The sequence below is a fragment of the Blastomyces dermatitidis genome (genome assembly GCF_000003525.1).
Source record: "Blastomyces dermatitidis ER-3 genomic scaffold supercont1.2, whole genome shotgun sequence".
Lineage (NCBI taxonomy): Eukaryota > Fungi > Ascomycota > Eurotiomycetes > Onygenales > Ajellomycetaceae > Blastomyces > Blastomyces dermatitidis.
Genome location: NW_025544775.1, coordinates 6,434,766 through 6,450,584, shown reverse-complemented (window position 1 = coordinate 6,450,584; position 15,819 = coordinate 6,434,766). Strand labels below are relative to the sequence as shown.

Here is a 15,819-nt window from a genome sequence, read left to right as displayed (position 1 = left end):
TCAGTGAAAGAGAGTGACTGATGAGAGCTGCTCTGAGTGATTCATCTGTTCTGCTTCATTATTATGATGAAGCTGATGAAGTTGTATAAGAGTGTGAAGATGAGTTTACTGTGACTGTGATCATGTTCTAGACCAATCACTAGTGCTATGATGTTCTGAAGTGAAAGATGCTCAAATAATCATCAGTCAGATCTATCACCAGCTGTAGTATTAAATAGAGTAGATTCAAATGACTGCAGGCCAGACCAATCACTAGCTGCAGTGTTGAAAGAAGATAGAGTAACTAATTAGACTGATTATCAGCTAGTCAATTCTCAGCATCTGCAGCCCAGTTCAATCACTAGTGCTATATATATCAAGAACAGAGCAGAAGTTAAAGAGGCTAGAAGAACTTGATTCTTAACAAGACATGCTACCAAATTGTAGTGTACACTGCTACATAGAGTCAGATATAAGGGTAAAAACTTGTCTTATTCTCTTAAAGATGGGAGATGAGTGTACACTCTTATATATACAGTAATTGTTCTATAGAGATTAGCTCTTGTAGAAGGGGTGATTGTCTATGAAGAGAAGAACAGAGGCTCTGTAGAGAAGGAGTGAATGCTCTCATAGAAGAAGTGATTACATATGAAGAAAAGAATGAAGGCTCTGTAGAGAAGGAGTGAAAGCTCTCATAGAAGAAGTGATCACATATGAAGGAAAGAACAGAGGGAGAAGATAGAAGTGAAAGCTTCAGAAAACAGCAAGGGATGAAGTGGAAGCTAGAGCTGAATAGAGAATTGACTTGAATAGGGGGCGGAAGCACGCCACAGAAAGATTAACTTTTCAGTTAAAATTATACTTATATAACATCACAATATACTTGACTGTCTTGTTCAGATAATTAAAATTCTCATTGAACTCTTATTCATTGATCTTATATATATTGTTCTGAGCAGTCTGAACTGCATGAAAAATAACATCATTCAGAGCTCTGTAAATGAAAAATGAGAAAATAGTGAAAGATAATATAAATCAGAATCTCTGATTTTTAAGCTTTATAAATAAGAGCAGATTAACTGTAATATTAGAAATATAGTGAACATTCTGCAAGTTAATATTATCACTCTCAATCTTTAAAATAACAGTCTCAATTTTCTTAACAAACTCAGTTCTCTCAGTTGCAGAATTAACAGAGATATTATTATTAAAAGATTTGATATTTAAAAAAGAATGAAGCTCATCTGTCATATTCAGACTTACACATGTGTTTAAATATCAAGATCTAGAGAATGATTTTTCAGTAACTGTGAAGAAGAAGTAGAACTCAATCTTTGTAATTACTGTATTTACTGCTGATTGAGAACTTATCAAGTCATTCTTCTTCTCTTTCTTCTTATCATTCTTCTTGTCATCCTTCTTTTTCTTTTTATCAGAGTGTAAGATGAAACATCTATCAACAGTATATTTATATCTTCTGCAGTGAGTGCACTTTTATACAGATGTGCTTTTATTCTCATCTTTATTCTTATCTTTGTTCTTTTTCACAGTCACAGAATCAGTCTGAGACTGCTTTTTTCACTCAGTGATAATCTTCTTGAATATATGATTGATCAGTTACTTCATCAAATTATTAATATTAATATTAATAATGAGTCTCTGATCAGTGAAGAAAAACTCATTCAAATATGTCTTGATAAACAGTCTTTGATAATCTTGTAAATTGTTGAGAAAAAGATTATGATATACATTCTCAGTACTCTGACAGAGCTTCTTATAACAGATAATAAGATAGTAAAAATATCTCTGAAAAGTAAGATAATCATTCTTCTTAACTTATAATTTTATCAATTTCTTAAAGATATTAACTTATTCTTCTATCAGTGATATTATATATTTAATATTGATCTTATCTCACAGAGTTGTAGTATTATCAGTTTCTAAGATTTTAATAGTAATTCAAACATTTTCAACAAGACTTAATAGTATACATCTATATAGAGACTTGAAATAAATTCTTCACTTCTCAGAATTGATATAATGTATAAAAGAGAATTCTCATTAAGTTTTTAATAGAATGTTAGTTTCATCAATAACTTTCACATCAGTTAATATATTAATATATCAGACTTTATAATTAGAGCTATTAAATATAATCACTGATTTAATATCTAGTGTATATTTAACTTTCTTCTGATATTTCTGTAACTCATCTCTCATAGTATCTCTTTATACAGATGTAGTGAGATGTTGAGTAGTTTCAGCTACAGTTATCTGATTCTATAGTATTATCTGTATAAGATTCATAAGATTGCCTGCAGTGTAATAGATAGATTGATTCAGATCATCATTAAAAGTCAGCATTTCAGAGATGAGAAATAATGAAGAATTTAATAAATTGAAATGAACAGATTCTGTAGATGAATATTAAAATTAACTCTGCTTTTCTTTATTCTGAAGTTTCTTCATTATCTCATTATTAAATTTCATACTCTGATGAAAACTAATCTTAGTCTCATCTTACAAGTCAGAAGCTTTCTTATAATAAGTAATTATTCTATCAATGAGTTGTCTAGTAAAGTATGTGATTCTGAGTCTTGAGCTGAACTCTGAAGTAACAGATGTATTACTTATATTAAGATGACTCTGCTTCTTCTAGATGTGTAAAAAAAAAAGATAAAAAGTGATATTCTTCACAATGAAGAACATGCTTTCTTAAAAAAAATAAAGTATATAAATTCACTGACTGACAGATTCAGAGAAAATGAAATATCTCTAATAAAGAGTAAGAGTCTTTTCAAAAAAGATGAACTATTCATGTCAAAAATGTTGGTTCAACATTCTAAAAAGAAAAACATGCCATCCAGGCTATAACCTGTAGGATAGTTGAAGGTTGTATTGATAGATCTATCTACAGGAACATATTATAGTGGTGGGTCACGTGATCTAGTGGGATCGCTAACCGCAACGGCCGTAAGGGCCAACAGTAAATTCTGTCGACCGCAAATCTTTCGATATCGCGAACTCCGAATCACGGGGAGCAATTCACAACCAACACGGCACCAATGGCTCTCTGCGAACCGTCAATGCAATTTTCCAGGGTGCTCCCCAGAGCCCTTGTATTTATACCCAGCTCCCGGACGCCATCATGCCGTCGCAATGTGTCATCTGCCGCCCTGCCCGAAACTATCACAGATGATCTCGACACAAACTCAAGCTTCTCTCGATCTTCTTCCCTAGCAGAAGACGAAATCAAAGCCTTTGATCCTGTAGCAAGAAGCAAAGCACGCAAGAAGCCATTACCTCCTAGTCGGTAAGCTTTTGGATTTTCTTTTGACTGTACCAAAATCATGGGACCCCCTGGGACTTTCGCATATTCCGCCCAGCAATCACTTCCTAAACTTCAAGCGCTATTTTCTCCCTTTACTTTCTCTACTTATTATCCTTATTTCTCACACATGCCGATATAGCTACCAATTCCGCCCTCCAAAATATGACCGCGGCCCTCTCCATCCCCATCGTCCACCTCCAGCCTGGGACCCCGCATCCCGTGAATTCATCCCTGGCCCTTTTACCCTCCCCCGAGTCGAACAAACCTATGAATCTACCATATCCCACGATATCCTCACACTCTGCTACGTACATAACCCGCCCGGATTTCGGCCACCCCCAGTCCCACGGCGCCTTCGCGGCTGGGACGACAGTTCCCCGTATCATGCCAACCGACCACTCCGTGGACCACGAGGAGGCGACGTCCTCCGCCTTCTCCGCAAGCCCATAACGTTCCGCAACATTCCAAAACTCGACAAGATCACAATTCACAGCTATGTGAATCAAGTTATAGACAAGGGTTCCGCGCCGTTGCATGTGGCTGGTATGGCTATACAGGCCATATCTAATGTTCGTGTGCAGACGCATAAGATGAAGGGTAACGTTGCCAAGTGGGGAGTTGTGCCTGGTAAATCATACATTTCCGTTACGGCCGAGCTGAAGGGCGAGGACATGTATCATTTCTTTGGAAAGTTGGTGGACGTGGTGATGCCGAGGATTAAGGATTGGAAAGGTGTCAAGGGGAGCAGTGGTGATAGCAGCGGAAACATTGCGTTTGGCCTTGAACCGGACATGGTGGCTCTGTTCCCGGAGATCGAGGTGAATTACGATATGTACGTCTCAAAGCCCTCTCCACTTCCGAAATATCCGCCCTCCTTGGGCTCTCTCTTGCTGGAAAGTGCAAATATCTGACTCGCTTCTCTTCTGTTACTATAGGTACCCACCAGCCATGATACCCGGTTGCCACATAACCATTCACACGACTGCAAAAACAGACAAGGACGCCCGACTCCTCCTCAACGCAATGGGCATTCCATTCTATGGTAAATATGTAGATTAGAAGCTGATTAGAGTGAATGGGAGCGCACTCGGAGGGAATGCTGGCGTTTGTTTGTTTGTGGTTACTTTATCTACAATATTCCTTTTATTTAGACCGTTGTTCCCTCCTGTGACATGTACTTTTATAAATATGATGCCCTTCGTGTTTGTTTGTTGACCATTCTCTACATTTTATTATTATCCACCACATATGCCATGCACGATCTTAGGGTGCTCGTTTTCGAAAGTAATGACTTGTTCAATAGCTTTTCTTTACTTAGGCGGGGACTTCCTAACGAGGTTTAGTTATTCCATCCATATTTGGCATAACTGCAAATTACGAAAATGGAAAAAGAACAGGACTTCATATTCGAATAACCAATGTATATATAAATAACAGGATTGAAGTAAACAGAAACTTGACAAGGTCTCTGCTAGTTTCATCGCTCTCATTACTATCATCAGCGGCAAAAATGTATGCAACCTTCTAATCAATTACGCAAGGAACGACACGCTCCCCTTCTCGAACCCAGTCCCGATGCAGATGAATGGAAATGAGAAGCGAAGAAATAAATTGGAAATACCAGAAAGAAAAAGTGCCGCTTAATGTTAACTTCAGTAGCATAAAGAGCAAAGGAGCAGAAGGGGGAAAAAATGCATCCAAAAATTTTTTTCTGTGGTGAAAATGACGGTCAATGTTGCTTGGGAGGGAGATTGAATGCAGAGAACAATATACATTAAAGCAAACAGGCTAGGACCAGCTAGAGTGAATGGAGTGGACAGAAAGAGCATGCATGGGTGGTATCGATGATAGAGAAGCAGGGGGTCATTTATATGGGCGGAACAGAGAATTTTTCATAAACCCCATCCAATCAGTAGCATCAATTGCTCCGACTAGGAGCGAGAATCGTTCCAAAATGTGAGAGAAAACCGGAAAGAATACGGAAACGACAATAGAACCAAGACATGAATCATATCCCAAGCGTAAACGCCAGCTTCTTGACGGTCATTGGATATTTTTAAGGCATCGCCTGTGACAAGAATGGGCTGCTAAGCAACTCATCCGCACTGGGGCGCTTTTCATGATTAATCTCAAACGTCATATCCAAGAACGCCATGGCCTCTTTGCTAGCATTTTCTGGCGGTGGCGGACGTGCCTGATTACTGCCAATTGCAAAAATAGCCTGCAGCTGACTGCAATCGGGGAATGGGTGGGCACCAATGAACATCTCAACGACGAGACATCCTAGACTCCAGATGTCGGCTTTCTTCGTATGAGCAGTCTGTCTCACGACCTCGGGTGCCATCCAGTATACACTACCTTGGAGAGAGGGGCGATGTAGATGGCCGGCGCCGCCGCCTAGATTGGCACCACTTCCCAGCACGGTCGAAGCCTCGACGCGCTTGGAGATACCAAAGTCGGAGATTTTGATGCCTCCCTTGTTGTCGACGAGGACGTTGGCACCCTTGATGTCCCGGTGGATGATGTCGCGGCTGTGCAGGTAGGAGAGACCTGCCAATATTTGGCGGACGAAGTTCTTGATTAACGGCTCCTGGAAGGTGTTGTATTGTTTGAGCATCATGGCGATGGAGCCTCCGGGGACGTACTCAAGGAAGATATTGAGGTGGTGCTCGTCAGTGGATGTTCCTAGATACTGCACGATATTTGGATGTTGCAGGCCCTGGAGTAGGTCGATTTCGTGCTTCAGAGCGGTGACCATGCTATTCTTCCTTTGGTCAAACTCTGTCCCCTTGGTGGCGGATGGCAGCTCTACTTGCTTGACAGCCATGAGTTCTCCAGTGATGGAATGGAGAGCTAGGAAGACACTTCCAAATGATCCTTCACCAATTAGAGATCCTTTCATCCAGTTTTTGTTCCCGAAATTGTCACCCGCCAGGAAAGCAGCCAATCCATCATCCTCTTCCTCCCCATCTTCTGCTACTATCATGCTAAGTCGTTCGTTAATTGATCCAGCACCATCGGTGGCAGCGAGGCTAACTGTCTCATCCAGGAAAGTCTGACGATCAGTCTCTCCAGAAGTGTGGTCAGAACCACTATCAAAGGAAACATAGGATTTTCGGTTAGGTTCGATGGGTGATTCCTCTTGAAGTGGCTGGAGTGAAGATGCTACGGAATCGCGGAACGACATCTGGGGTGGGAAGTTGAATTTGGAAACAGATAACGGCCTCGCAGGCCTTGCAGACCCATTATTTCCTGTCAACCAGGTGTCCGCAATACTAGGGATGGGTGGTGCATCTTTCAAACTCGAGGCGTAACTAAGGTTGCTAACAACACTCAATCGACTTGCAGCACGGCTCATACGTTGTGATCTTCGCACGGATAATCGCATCGTCTTTTCAATGTCTTCCTTCTGGTGGCTTGGGAAATACGAGGTGAGTTCGTGGATAATCATTTCACTAGGCGGCCGGGCACCGAAAAATGACCGCAACTTCGCAGCCTGGTGTCGTTCGGAAGGTGTTTGCCGTTGGAACTCCTCTCTATTGCGGTCGGTGGCTGATAAGGGTGACAAAGGTTGTCGGATGTTATGCCATGATTCGCCGGTGAGTTTTTGGAGTTTAATCTGGTTCCGTACATTGGTGCCGCTAAGAGCATTCAAATGTGCCGTTTGGCTTTCATCAAGAGCAATCTGAGCTGCCCTCTGGAGTTCCTCTGGCTCCGGCTCGCCAGCATGAATCTTCCTCAAAATCAGCCGACCACGCTCAGATCTATGGAGGCCATCACATATCTTCAGCAATTCTGAATCAGACAAGCGACGGCAGTTGTCTGGGTTAGGATCTAAGCCGTCGAGCACATAAAAACAGTAGTTCTTATAGTGGGATTCTGGAAGGAGGAGTTTTCTTAGAACGCAAATGATAATATCCTCGGGGGTTTTGCAATGCTTTATATTCAAGACTTTTGTCTGACCGCCTGAATGTATTACTCGAATCACTGGTGAATTGGGTGGAAGTGATCCCATGGTGATTCCATCCATGCTGGGATTTTGTCTAATGTGCATGGCTGCTCTGGCGGTCTGGGGAACGTCTCCTGGAATCCCTGAGTTAGAAGAAGTAGAATTGGAGTAATAATTGAAGTAGTTCGAACCTTGATCCCTATCCCTCCGGGAACTTTCCATCGTACTAGCACCTGGATACCTATATGACCGTAGGCCGCGGTCGGAATCTGCAGGAGGCGAAGAAGGCCTGGATGAAACTCTTCCTGATGCTGTGTAGCTTGTGTTGTAGCCTGTAAGGGATGGAAGGTCGACATGTCGAGACCATCGACGATTTCCCCCCGCATGTTGTCTAGAATTTGCTGCGCGGGGAGATTCAGAAGAGGATGGGGTAAACTGGGCAGAATCGAGGGCAGCTAACGAATCCTGAAATATACTGATAAGCAAAAAAGTTACCAGGACTCGTGCAAATATATCTTACCCTATTCCGCTTTTTGCGATTCGATACATTCCTGTTTCTGAGCTGTTTGATCGCAACGAAAATCCGCACTCGGTCTCCGATTTTCTTGATACCCATTTCCTGTAGAATCTTCTGATCGCAGTCAAGGAGATTATCGCCATTAAAATGGTTTGCTAGGATTTCAAGTGTGTTAGAAGACAAATGATGGTGCAAGCAATACGGAGTATGGTCATGCCCAAGGCAATGAACGGAATTTCCCATACCTTTGAACAGCGCTTCATATTGTCCACAGCGTATGCTATGCAGCCAATCTATTACCTTTTTTTCATCCCAGGACCTGTGTTACAGCTTGTTAGTCTTGGTCGAAAGTAATCTCTGTCGAATGAGATATTAACCCACCGGACAGAGTCCATCCCATCATACCCATCGGAGAATTCAGATTCTGTCGGGCTAGAGAATGGGCCATCGCGAGTAGCCGTGGGAAGACCCGATTTATGGGACGGTAAAGACATATAGGAAGTAGATAAGGATGACGGTAGTTGAGATGGGGTGTGTAGTGGTAATCCGGCAGAGTATTGGGGTTGGGAGCTCAACATCGTTCCGCACCCCGAGGTTTAACGGACCAAAAAATTCCAAAACAAGAAGAGCGACGAGAATATATTGAAGCGGACTGGGAGTGTTAACGCCAGTCTAAAGTGCGATGAGTTAGTATACGGTTCGTGGTGCACATTCGCCGGTGGTTGCGGTAATTAAATACTTTACTGAAAGTTCGGATGCGTTAGGGAGTGGTTGAGATAGCAGCGCAGATATTTAAAAGAGGAACCTGCACGGCAACGGTTAATTTTTTGAACCAGAAACGCAGCTCTTTTTTACGCCTGAGATAAATCATAGGGACATACCTCAAAATTATGTTTGTTCCTGAAGAAAAAAAATTACCCAATCGATATGTTCAAGAGTCGTTGACATCGAGACAGGACCGCGGTCCGATATCTGGAGAGAGGCTCTTAATAAGCGGCCACGAAAGACTTCATGAAGGCCGGGGATAGAAGTCCTGCGATACCGGATATAAGTCGAATTTCAAAGCCAGGAAGAAGTGTAGGGGTGAGATCAAAATAATGTCGGATTGGAGGCTGGCTGTCCTGGTGGGGGGGTGGAAGACAACGAACGAACGAGCCCTGAGAGCGGCAGCGATCAACAAACAGAGACACTGCACACACTGGAAACAACCCAAAATCAGCAAACAACCTCAGGGTTCAGCAACACCTCGAAATAGCCTCGAGAGAGAACGACAGTTGCAAAAGCTGCAAGTGGATGAAAGACACCGTACTCTGGGGCAGTTGTTGGGCTGCAAAGAGGTGAGGTTGAAGCAGCGGTGGTGGGTTGTAGTTTGGACGCCCAAGCAAAGGTAAAACAAAGATCAGCAGCGCACCCTTATTGGCTCCAACCGAAACTCGAAACATCCAGCGGCGCAAGTTCTGTGACAAGCCGTCGCCCAAAACCGATTGATGTACGCAGTTACTACACAGTAGAGGCCCCTAGAGGCTAGAAGGTGAGACGCTTCGATCCAGGCGGGCTTGGCTTCAAGGGAGACGGGGAGGAACGGAGGGATTTCTCTCCTTATGCTGCGATCTTTGCGCTGAGTTGTTCCCAATCCTGCGAGTTTCTATTTAAAATAAATAACAGTAAAAAAGCCATTATTCCTTCTATTGGGCTACATAACTAACTCCTTGTCGTTCCTATGTTGCTACGGTGCAACAATGCATTGATTGATTCTTTTATATATGCAGGATGAGGCTGACATAGATACAATACCTCTCAAACGCATGTCTATTTACGCACACAGTACGGAGTATACGACCAGGAACGAGGTGAACCAACCCCAATAATAAAATAATAATAAGAATATGTATGTAACCCCAACTTTCGGCAGGGCTTCAACCTCCTGACATTACTTTCCTAAAGAGGTCTTTTCTCGCGGACAAACAGGGCCTTTGGGTTTGTTGGTCCTCAAACTCGTCTTGTGCCTGTGAACAGGGCAATATTTTTCTAAACATGGAACCTTCACCAACATCCATGGGATGACTATAATATCCCTTATGGGGGGGATGAGGATGAGGGATTAGTCTACCAAGTGTTCCTTTGCGTTTCAATCAAGGGACCAACTAATCTTACATCTATGTAAATATAGGAGCAGTGTCCCTCGGCTTATTTATCAACACACCACACCCAACCACAAGAGCGGCGTCTCACTTTATGAGGATACCCCCCCCTGCTGCGCCAGAATCTGGCCTTTCTTTTTCCATGCTTAACATCATGCACGGAATCTCCGCTAAGAGGCGGGAGGAAAATCTACAACCTTTGTTCCGTTTATCGATTATTTATTATTATTACACACACCCTGGTTTCAAACAATATTCCATTTGAGAGATCTTGTGCTAGCTACGCTGTATACGCTGCGTAATAATATGGCTATTTTCGATGTTGAATACTTTTTACCCTGTGTTGTGTTGGCAATTATTATGTGGCACACAACCCCACAATTCCTTTCACGGCCTCACGTTTCAGGTTTAACCTTAAACCCTGCGTTAGACTCTACTTTTCGGGGGGGAAAATATCCTAAATTTGGTCACCGCATACGAAATATTAAATAGCCCATGCTTCCATCGGGCCTCGAGCATAAGAAGCCTTTGAGTTTCCCTCGGTCCTTGGTAACTCGTCTGCTTGCTTTTGTTTATTAATACCCCCATGCTGGCATTTTTGTATAGCTACCCTCGTACTTGTGGGCCAATCAACAGTTCCATCAATCAGGAGATCAATACATCAATCTCTGAGTGAATTGCTATTTCTTCTTTTTCTCTTTTTCTCTTTTTAAAGAAATTTATTTATTTGTTGTTTAAGTTTAACATGAGGAGATAAACTTGTTTCTTCTTTGGCTTCTTCGCAGCTTGTGTGTTTATTTGTGTTTTTTCTTTTTTATTTTCATACAATTGTCCAGGTTCGCTTCTCTCCAAATTAGCTACGGAGTATTGAAAAAAGTAGAAATAGAAATAGAAATAGAAATAAAATGAAAATGAAAATAAATAAACAAAATTCTCCTAGTTTCCAATCATCAGGGGAACCATCCCGAAGAAAAAGAACTAGGAAGCCTGTATTCTACCCAGCAATTTAATTCACAGCGAGAGTTTCAAAGCGAAGAGTAACTTACGAATTGTCGTAACTTTTAGAGATTAATGGGAGGCTTTCATTATCAATGCTTTATGATGAATATAACTACCTGTTTGGATTTTTGATAAAGAGAGCCTGACTGGGGATGCAGCCGCGAACCAGAGGAGCAATCAGCGTGTTCTCAAATCCGTATACCGCTCCAGTCAGTATCACTTGTCTGCCCAACTCATTGCCCCAAAGTCCACTCTAGATCATTATGATTGCAACCTGGCCTGCAGTAGAAATTAGCACTAGGTTCTACCATCCAAATGCTAACGGCAAACTCATGGATTGATAGAAGCGAAGAGCCCCCCCTGAGGATTTGTCCGAGCCGACGTTGGATGTAACAATGTGTCTTACTGAGGGGTCAATATTATTATGAACCGACTTGAATTGCAAGTATCAACTGAAAGGATTCGGAGGAAGAATTCGAGATTATTACAAAGCAGCCAAACTGTCGAGCTCGGAAGAGAAGACTACTTTTTCTCAATTGTAACGTCCTGGACGAACTTGCGGGGTTGACTTCTATCCTCTATCCTCTGGTAGAGTATTATTAATAATTATATAGCACGATTGAGCTGTCTGATCTCGATATCCCCGCTCGGGCGGGTTCAAAGGAATATCATATCCCAATCGGGCAATTCGCGAGTATCGACAGAACAAGGTTAGCGTTATCTCGGGGACTAAACCTGAAATGACTTAGTCACAGCGCTTAGTTACCCAATTGCTCTTCTTGGACCACCCTTGCCGGGATCAATGGAACTAACTATCTTCAACAAATTTGCCTTTATTCCTTGGAAGAACACGGACTTTGTCAACAGCTTGGCGATGAGATTGCTCTCAACCCTGCCAAGTTAGTGCTCCGAGATGGCATAGAAGCTGGGCGAAGGCTTTAAAAGAATCGCCTCGAGGTTGAGGATGTGGACCTCATTTCCATCCTCAATAGGAAATACTCAAGAGCTGCCTAGGTGATAAGATGAAGGCATTGCTAAATCCGGAGATCTGCTAGGTGATAAGATAGACACGATGTTATATCCGATGAATGAGCTTGATGGAGCTGGGCTCCTTTTTGTCTATTTAAGACTTGCCTGCGCCCAGGCAATCTGAACAGAACTGACATTATCAAGCACACAATCTTTTCAATATCTTGACCCCTGGAAAAAGATCGAACAACACCAAACGACGCAAATATGTCTACGCCTCAAATTCCTGCTTCTTTGCAAAGGAGCCTGGATGCCACCAAAGTCGAGTATGTTCAGCTAGGCACTTCTGGGCTTCGGGTATCCTCGCCCATCCTTGGTACCATGGGCATTGGTGACAAGGACTGGCAGAATTGGGTTATAGAGGAAGAGGAAGGCCTGGAGATACTCAAAGCCGCATGGGATAGAGGTAAGAAAGATATCCCACATACGGATATTCAAGGTTTACATAGCTGAATAAACCAATATAGGGGTCACCACCTGGGACACTGCCAATGTCTATTCCAGTGGCATAAATGAGGAGATTGTTGGGAAGGCAATAACAAAGTTCGAAATTCCGCGACACAAGCTTACCCTCCTCACCAAATGCAGTGGTACGGTCCCAGATGAACCAAGTATTTTTAACTGGGGGTTTGAAGCACAGTTAAAGCAGAGCAAGGACTATGTTAATCAAGGAGGTAGGCTCAGATATGGCAACGTCCTCTCCTTTTGCTTCTTTTCTTCTTTATGCTAACTCCTAGGGTTGCACAGGCTTGTCGCGGACGGCCATTTTCCATGCCGTTGACGCCTCTCTCCGGCGCCTCGGAACCACCTACATCGACCTCTTGCAAATTCACAGGTACGACCCGTCAGTCCAACCTGAAGAGACCATGAAAGCACTCCATGACCTCGTCCAATCCGGCAAGGTCCGTTACATCGGTGCCAGCTCCATGTGGACGTACCAATTTGCTCGCATGCAATTCATCGCCGAGAAAAACGGCTGGACGAAATTCATAAGCATGCAGAACTCGTACAACCTCTGCTATAGAGAGGAGGAGAGGGAGATGATGAAGTTTTGTAAAGAAACTGGTGTCGGGCTGATCCCGTATGGGCCGCTGTTCAATGGCCTATTGGCAAAACCGACACATGCGCAGTCCGCTAGGTCGAAACAGAGCCTTGCTATGGCTGGCGGGTTTACGGAAGCGGATCAAACGATCATTAAACGGGTTGAAGAGCTGGCTGAGAAAAAGGGATGGAATATGAGTCAAGTTGCGTTGGCATGGATTAGGGGGAAAGGTTGCGTTCCCATCGTGGGCTTGACAAGTGGTGAAAGGATGGACGATGCGTGCGCCGTGCGCGACATGAGGTTGACAGATGAGGAGACTAAGTACTTAGAGGAACCGTATGTTCCGAGGAATATCATGGGACACTTCTGAATTCGGGGCGACACTCCGGATCAAGCAATCTGTATGGTATGGCCTGCTATCATAACGAATCGTGCTTAAATTATTAGCTTGACAGAAGAAAACCAATAACACATTGTTTTGACGCAGATACCATTCACTCGCGTAACTTAATGACAGAACATTTTCACAACAAGGGAGCATAACCTCAAAAGGAGGCAATTATTAATTCCAGGGTTTTGGCCCTAAGGGCTCCTGCATCAGCTAATTTGAATTAAGGTTTGTAGCCGTTTTAAGGTGGCTGGTAAGGCTCTAGGCCTCCCTGGAGAGCTGACAAAGAGGCGCCAAGCGGCGACTATGTTGGAGTTGATCCGTGACGTCCTCCTTGTCTGCGATGAATCCAGCTCTCATGCGTTTCTAGTCATTATCCACGAAGGTGTCATGCCGTTCCCAAGTCATGGTTGCCGCACCTGCAAGCGGCGGCGCGTGAAGGTGAGGGAGTTTTTCCACACCCTAGGTTGGGACGTGGAGAATGGGAGTCACTAATATATGGCCCGGCCCCCCTAGTGCGATGAGACCCGCCCGATATGCAATCGATGCCGGAAGGCAAACCTCACCTGCGACAACGTTGAAGATGGTAACTTTATCTTCTTGAACGAAAATGAATTTGTAGTCGGTCGTCGAAAGCGTCCTCGGGGGCCTAATGTGAGTGCTCGCATTGGCTCCCACACCGAGGGTGATGGCCAGAGTTCCAGTCCAACGACCGACAGCCCATCCGCATCCTCGGAGACCACGGGCCCGGCTCTTCAAAGAAGGCATCCCGAACCACGGAGCTCTGTGTCACAAACGCTGGAAACTCCTATAGCGGAACAAGCTTTGAATTACTACTTCCGAAACTATCTTGAGATGGAGCATCTTTTACATGACATTGCAGACAGCCATCTAAAATATGTCGCGACCAGTCGTTGCTTTACCGAGCCTGACTCCATCCTCAGTCTCGCGATATTTGCAGTATCGCACGCTACGTTTGGGCGCGCACGGAGAAGCCATGCCTCCTTAGCTGCAGGGTGTAAACAGTACTCAAAAGCTCTTGAGAAAACGAACTTGGCATTGCAGAATCCCAGTCATGCGACCGACAACGATGTTCTGCTGGCTATAATGCTATTAAGCTTTTATGAGAACTCCGTAACCGACATGAGGTCGTCACCGGCTTCCAGCCATGCTATCCAAGCGTGGGCTTCGCGTAGCTTCGCTCACCATGATGGAGCGTTGGCCGTGCTCAGGTTGCGACGACAGACACAGCATCGAACCGGTGCCGCGCACGTTTTGGATAAATTGGTCCGGCGGCAACTTATGAGATCATTACTGTTACGGAGCTTGCCTTTACCATCATGGCTCGAAGATGGATTCGAATATGGAGAATATGGTTTCGCGCTTGAGCTTGACACTTGCCTGGTGGATGTCGCAAAGATTCGACATCGAGCAAAAACTCTGTTTGCTGATTTCGCAAACAGTTCACTGTCCGAACGATGCGATAAAGAAGAAGAAGAAGAAGAAGAAGAAGGAGAAGCACTTCTCTATAGCTTCTTAGAAGAAGCTTACGCGTTGGATGGGACTTTGGTCTCCTGGACAGAACACCTACCCCTTGAGAACTGGTATACCACCCATACAGTTAAGGAACACGGGCAAGCGGAGATCCACAACAGGGTGTTTAACAGCACTGTTCACATATACCCCACGGTTGGACATGCGGGCATGTGGAATCGCTATCGCGCTCTCCGTCTGGCGGTGCATGACACCATTCTCCAGGCGTTATCCATCCTAGACGGGTTAGTGGACTCAGACAGCACAACTGAGCCTCTGGTGGAAGCTGTGAAGGTGACGACCGAACACCTTTCGGATGATATATGCGCAAGCGTACCATACATGTTAGGTCTAGTTGAAGCTGGTTGTGCCATTGCAGATGATGTTATTATCGCCGACCCCCCGGCTTCAACGAAGAGAACTGTTAAAGCCACAACAGCGGGGCTTCTTTGCTGGCCTTTGGCTACGGCGGTAATGGTCTCAGGAATACCAGAAAAACACGAACTGTATCTGAAAAGCTGTTTGCTCGAAGTAAGCGAGATTGTTGATGATGGCGTGCTCGAACGGCTTGCGGTTTTCTTTCCCCGACTATCCAAGTCCTCCTCGTATGCGCGGTAGTCCAACACCTAACCTTCCATTATACTTTTCACTTGACTCTCCCCGCGCACTAGCGCTGCATTGAGAGGGGCGACGGGGTACCCTGCTTACGGAGTTAAGGTCTTGTCATATGGCGCCTGTCACATTGTTGTAGCTTTCTCATGCCTAGCTAGCATCTTTAGTTCAACTTATAGGTTCGACACCAATCGAGTATGATAGCAAATATGACATTACTCCGTCCTGTTGTACAGAGTACAGTAGCGCAATTTAGCCATAAAAGTGAACAGGGATGGAAAATGCAGCAGATGGCGATG

General features: G+C 44.1%; 3 protein-coding genes across 3 annotated transcripts; 2 read left to right on the top strand and 1 right to left on the bottom strand.

Moving 5' to 3' along the window:
* Positions 1-2,965: 2,965 nt before the first annotated feature.
* On the top strand, positions 2,966-5,311 carry BDCG_02226 (50S ribosomal subunit L7). The gene is made up of 3 exons (XM_045417774.1): positions 2,966-3,292; positions 3,450-4,142; positions 4,246-5,311. Exons 1-3 carry the CDS (start codon positions 3,045-3,047, stop codon positions 4,367-4,369), a joined length of 1,065 nt encoding a protein of 354 aa, XP_045274504.1. The 5' UTR covers positions 2,966-3,044; the 3' UTR covers positions 4,370-5,311.
* On the bottom strand, positions 4,694-9,899 carry BDCG_02225 (STE/STE11 protein kinase). The gene is made up of 7 exons (XM_045417773.1): positions 8,658-9,899; positions 8,516-8,581; positions 8,158-8,448; positions 8,022-8,095; positions 7,780-7,931; positions 7,451-7,724; positions 4,694-7,393 (listed from the first exon to the last, which is right to left on the bottom strand). Exons 3-7 carry the CDS (start codon positions 8,352-8,354, stop codon positions 5,367-5,369), a joined length of 2,724 nt encoding a protein of 907 aa, XP_045274503.1. The 5' UTR covers positions 8,355-8,448; positions 8,516-8,581; positions 8,658-9,899; the 3' UTR covers positions 4,694-5,366.
* Positions 9,900-12,152: 2,253 nt separating this feature from the next.
* On the top strand, positions 12,153-15,526 carry BDCG_16520 (uncharacterized protein; the record flags this gene model as incomplete). Its single annotated transcript, XM_045425741.1, has 5 exons — positions 12,153-12,351; positions 12,413-12,619; positions 12,693-13,323; positions 13,612-13,816; positions 13,892-15,526. The coding sequence occupies 5 exons, from the start codon at positions 12,153-12,155 to the stop codon at positions 15,524-15,526; spliced, it is 2,877 nt and encodes a 958-aa protein (XP_045279946.1).
* Positions 15,527-15,819: the final 293 nt, after the last annotated feature.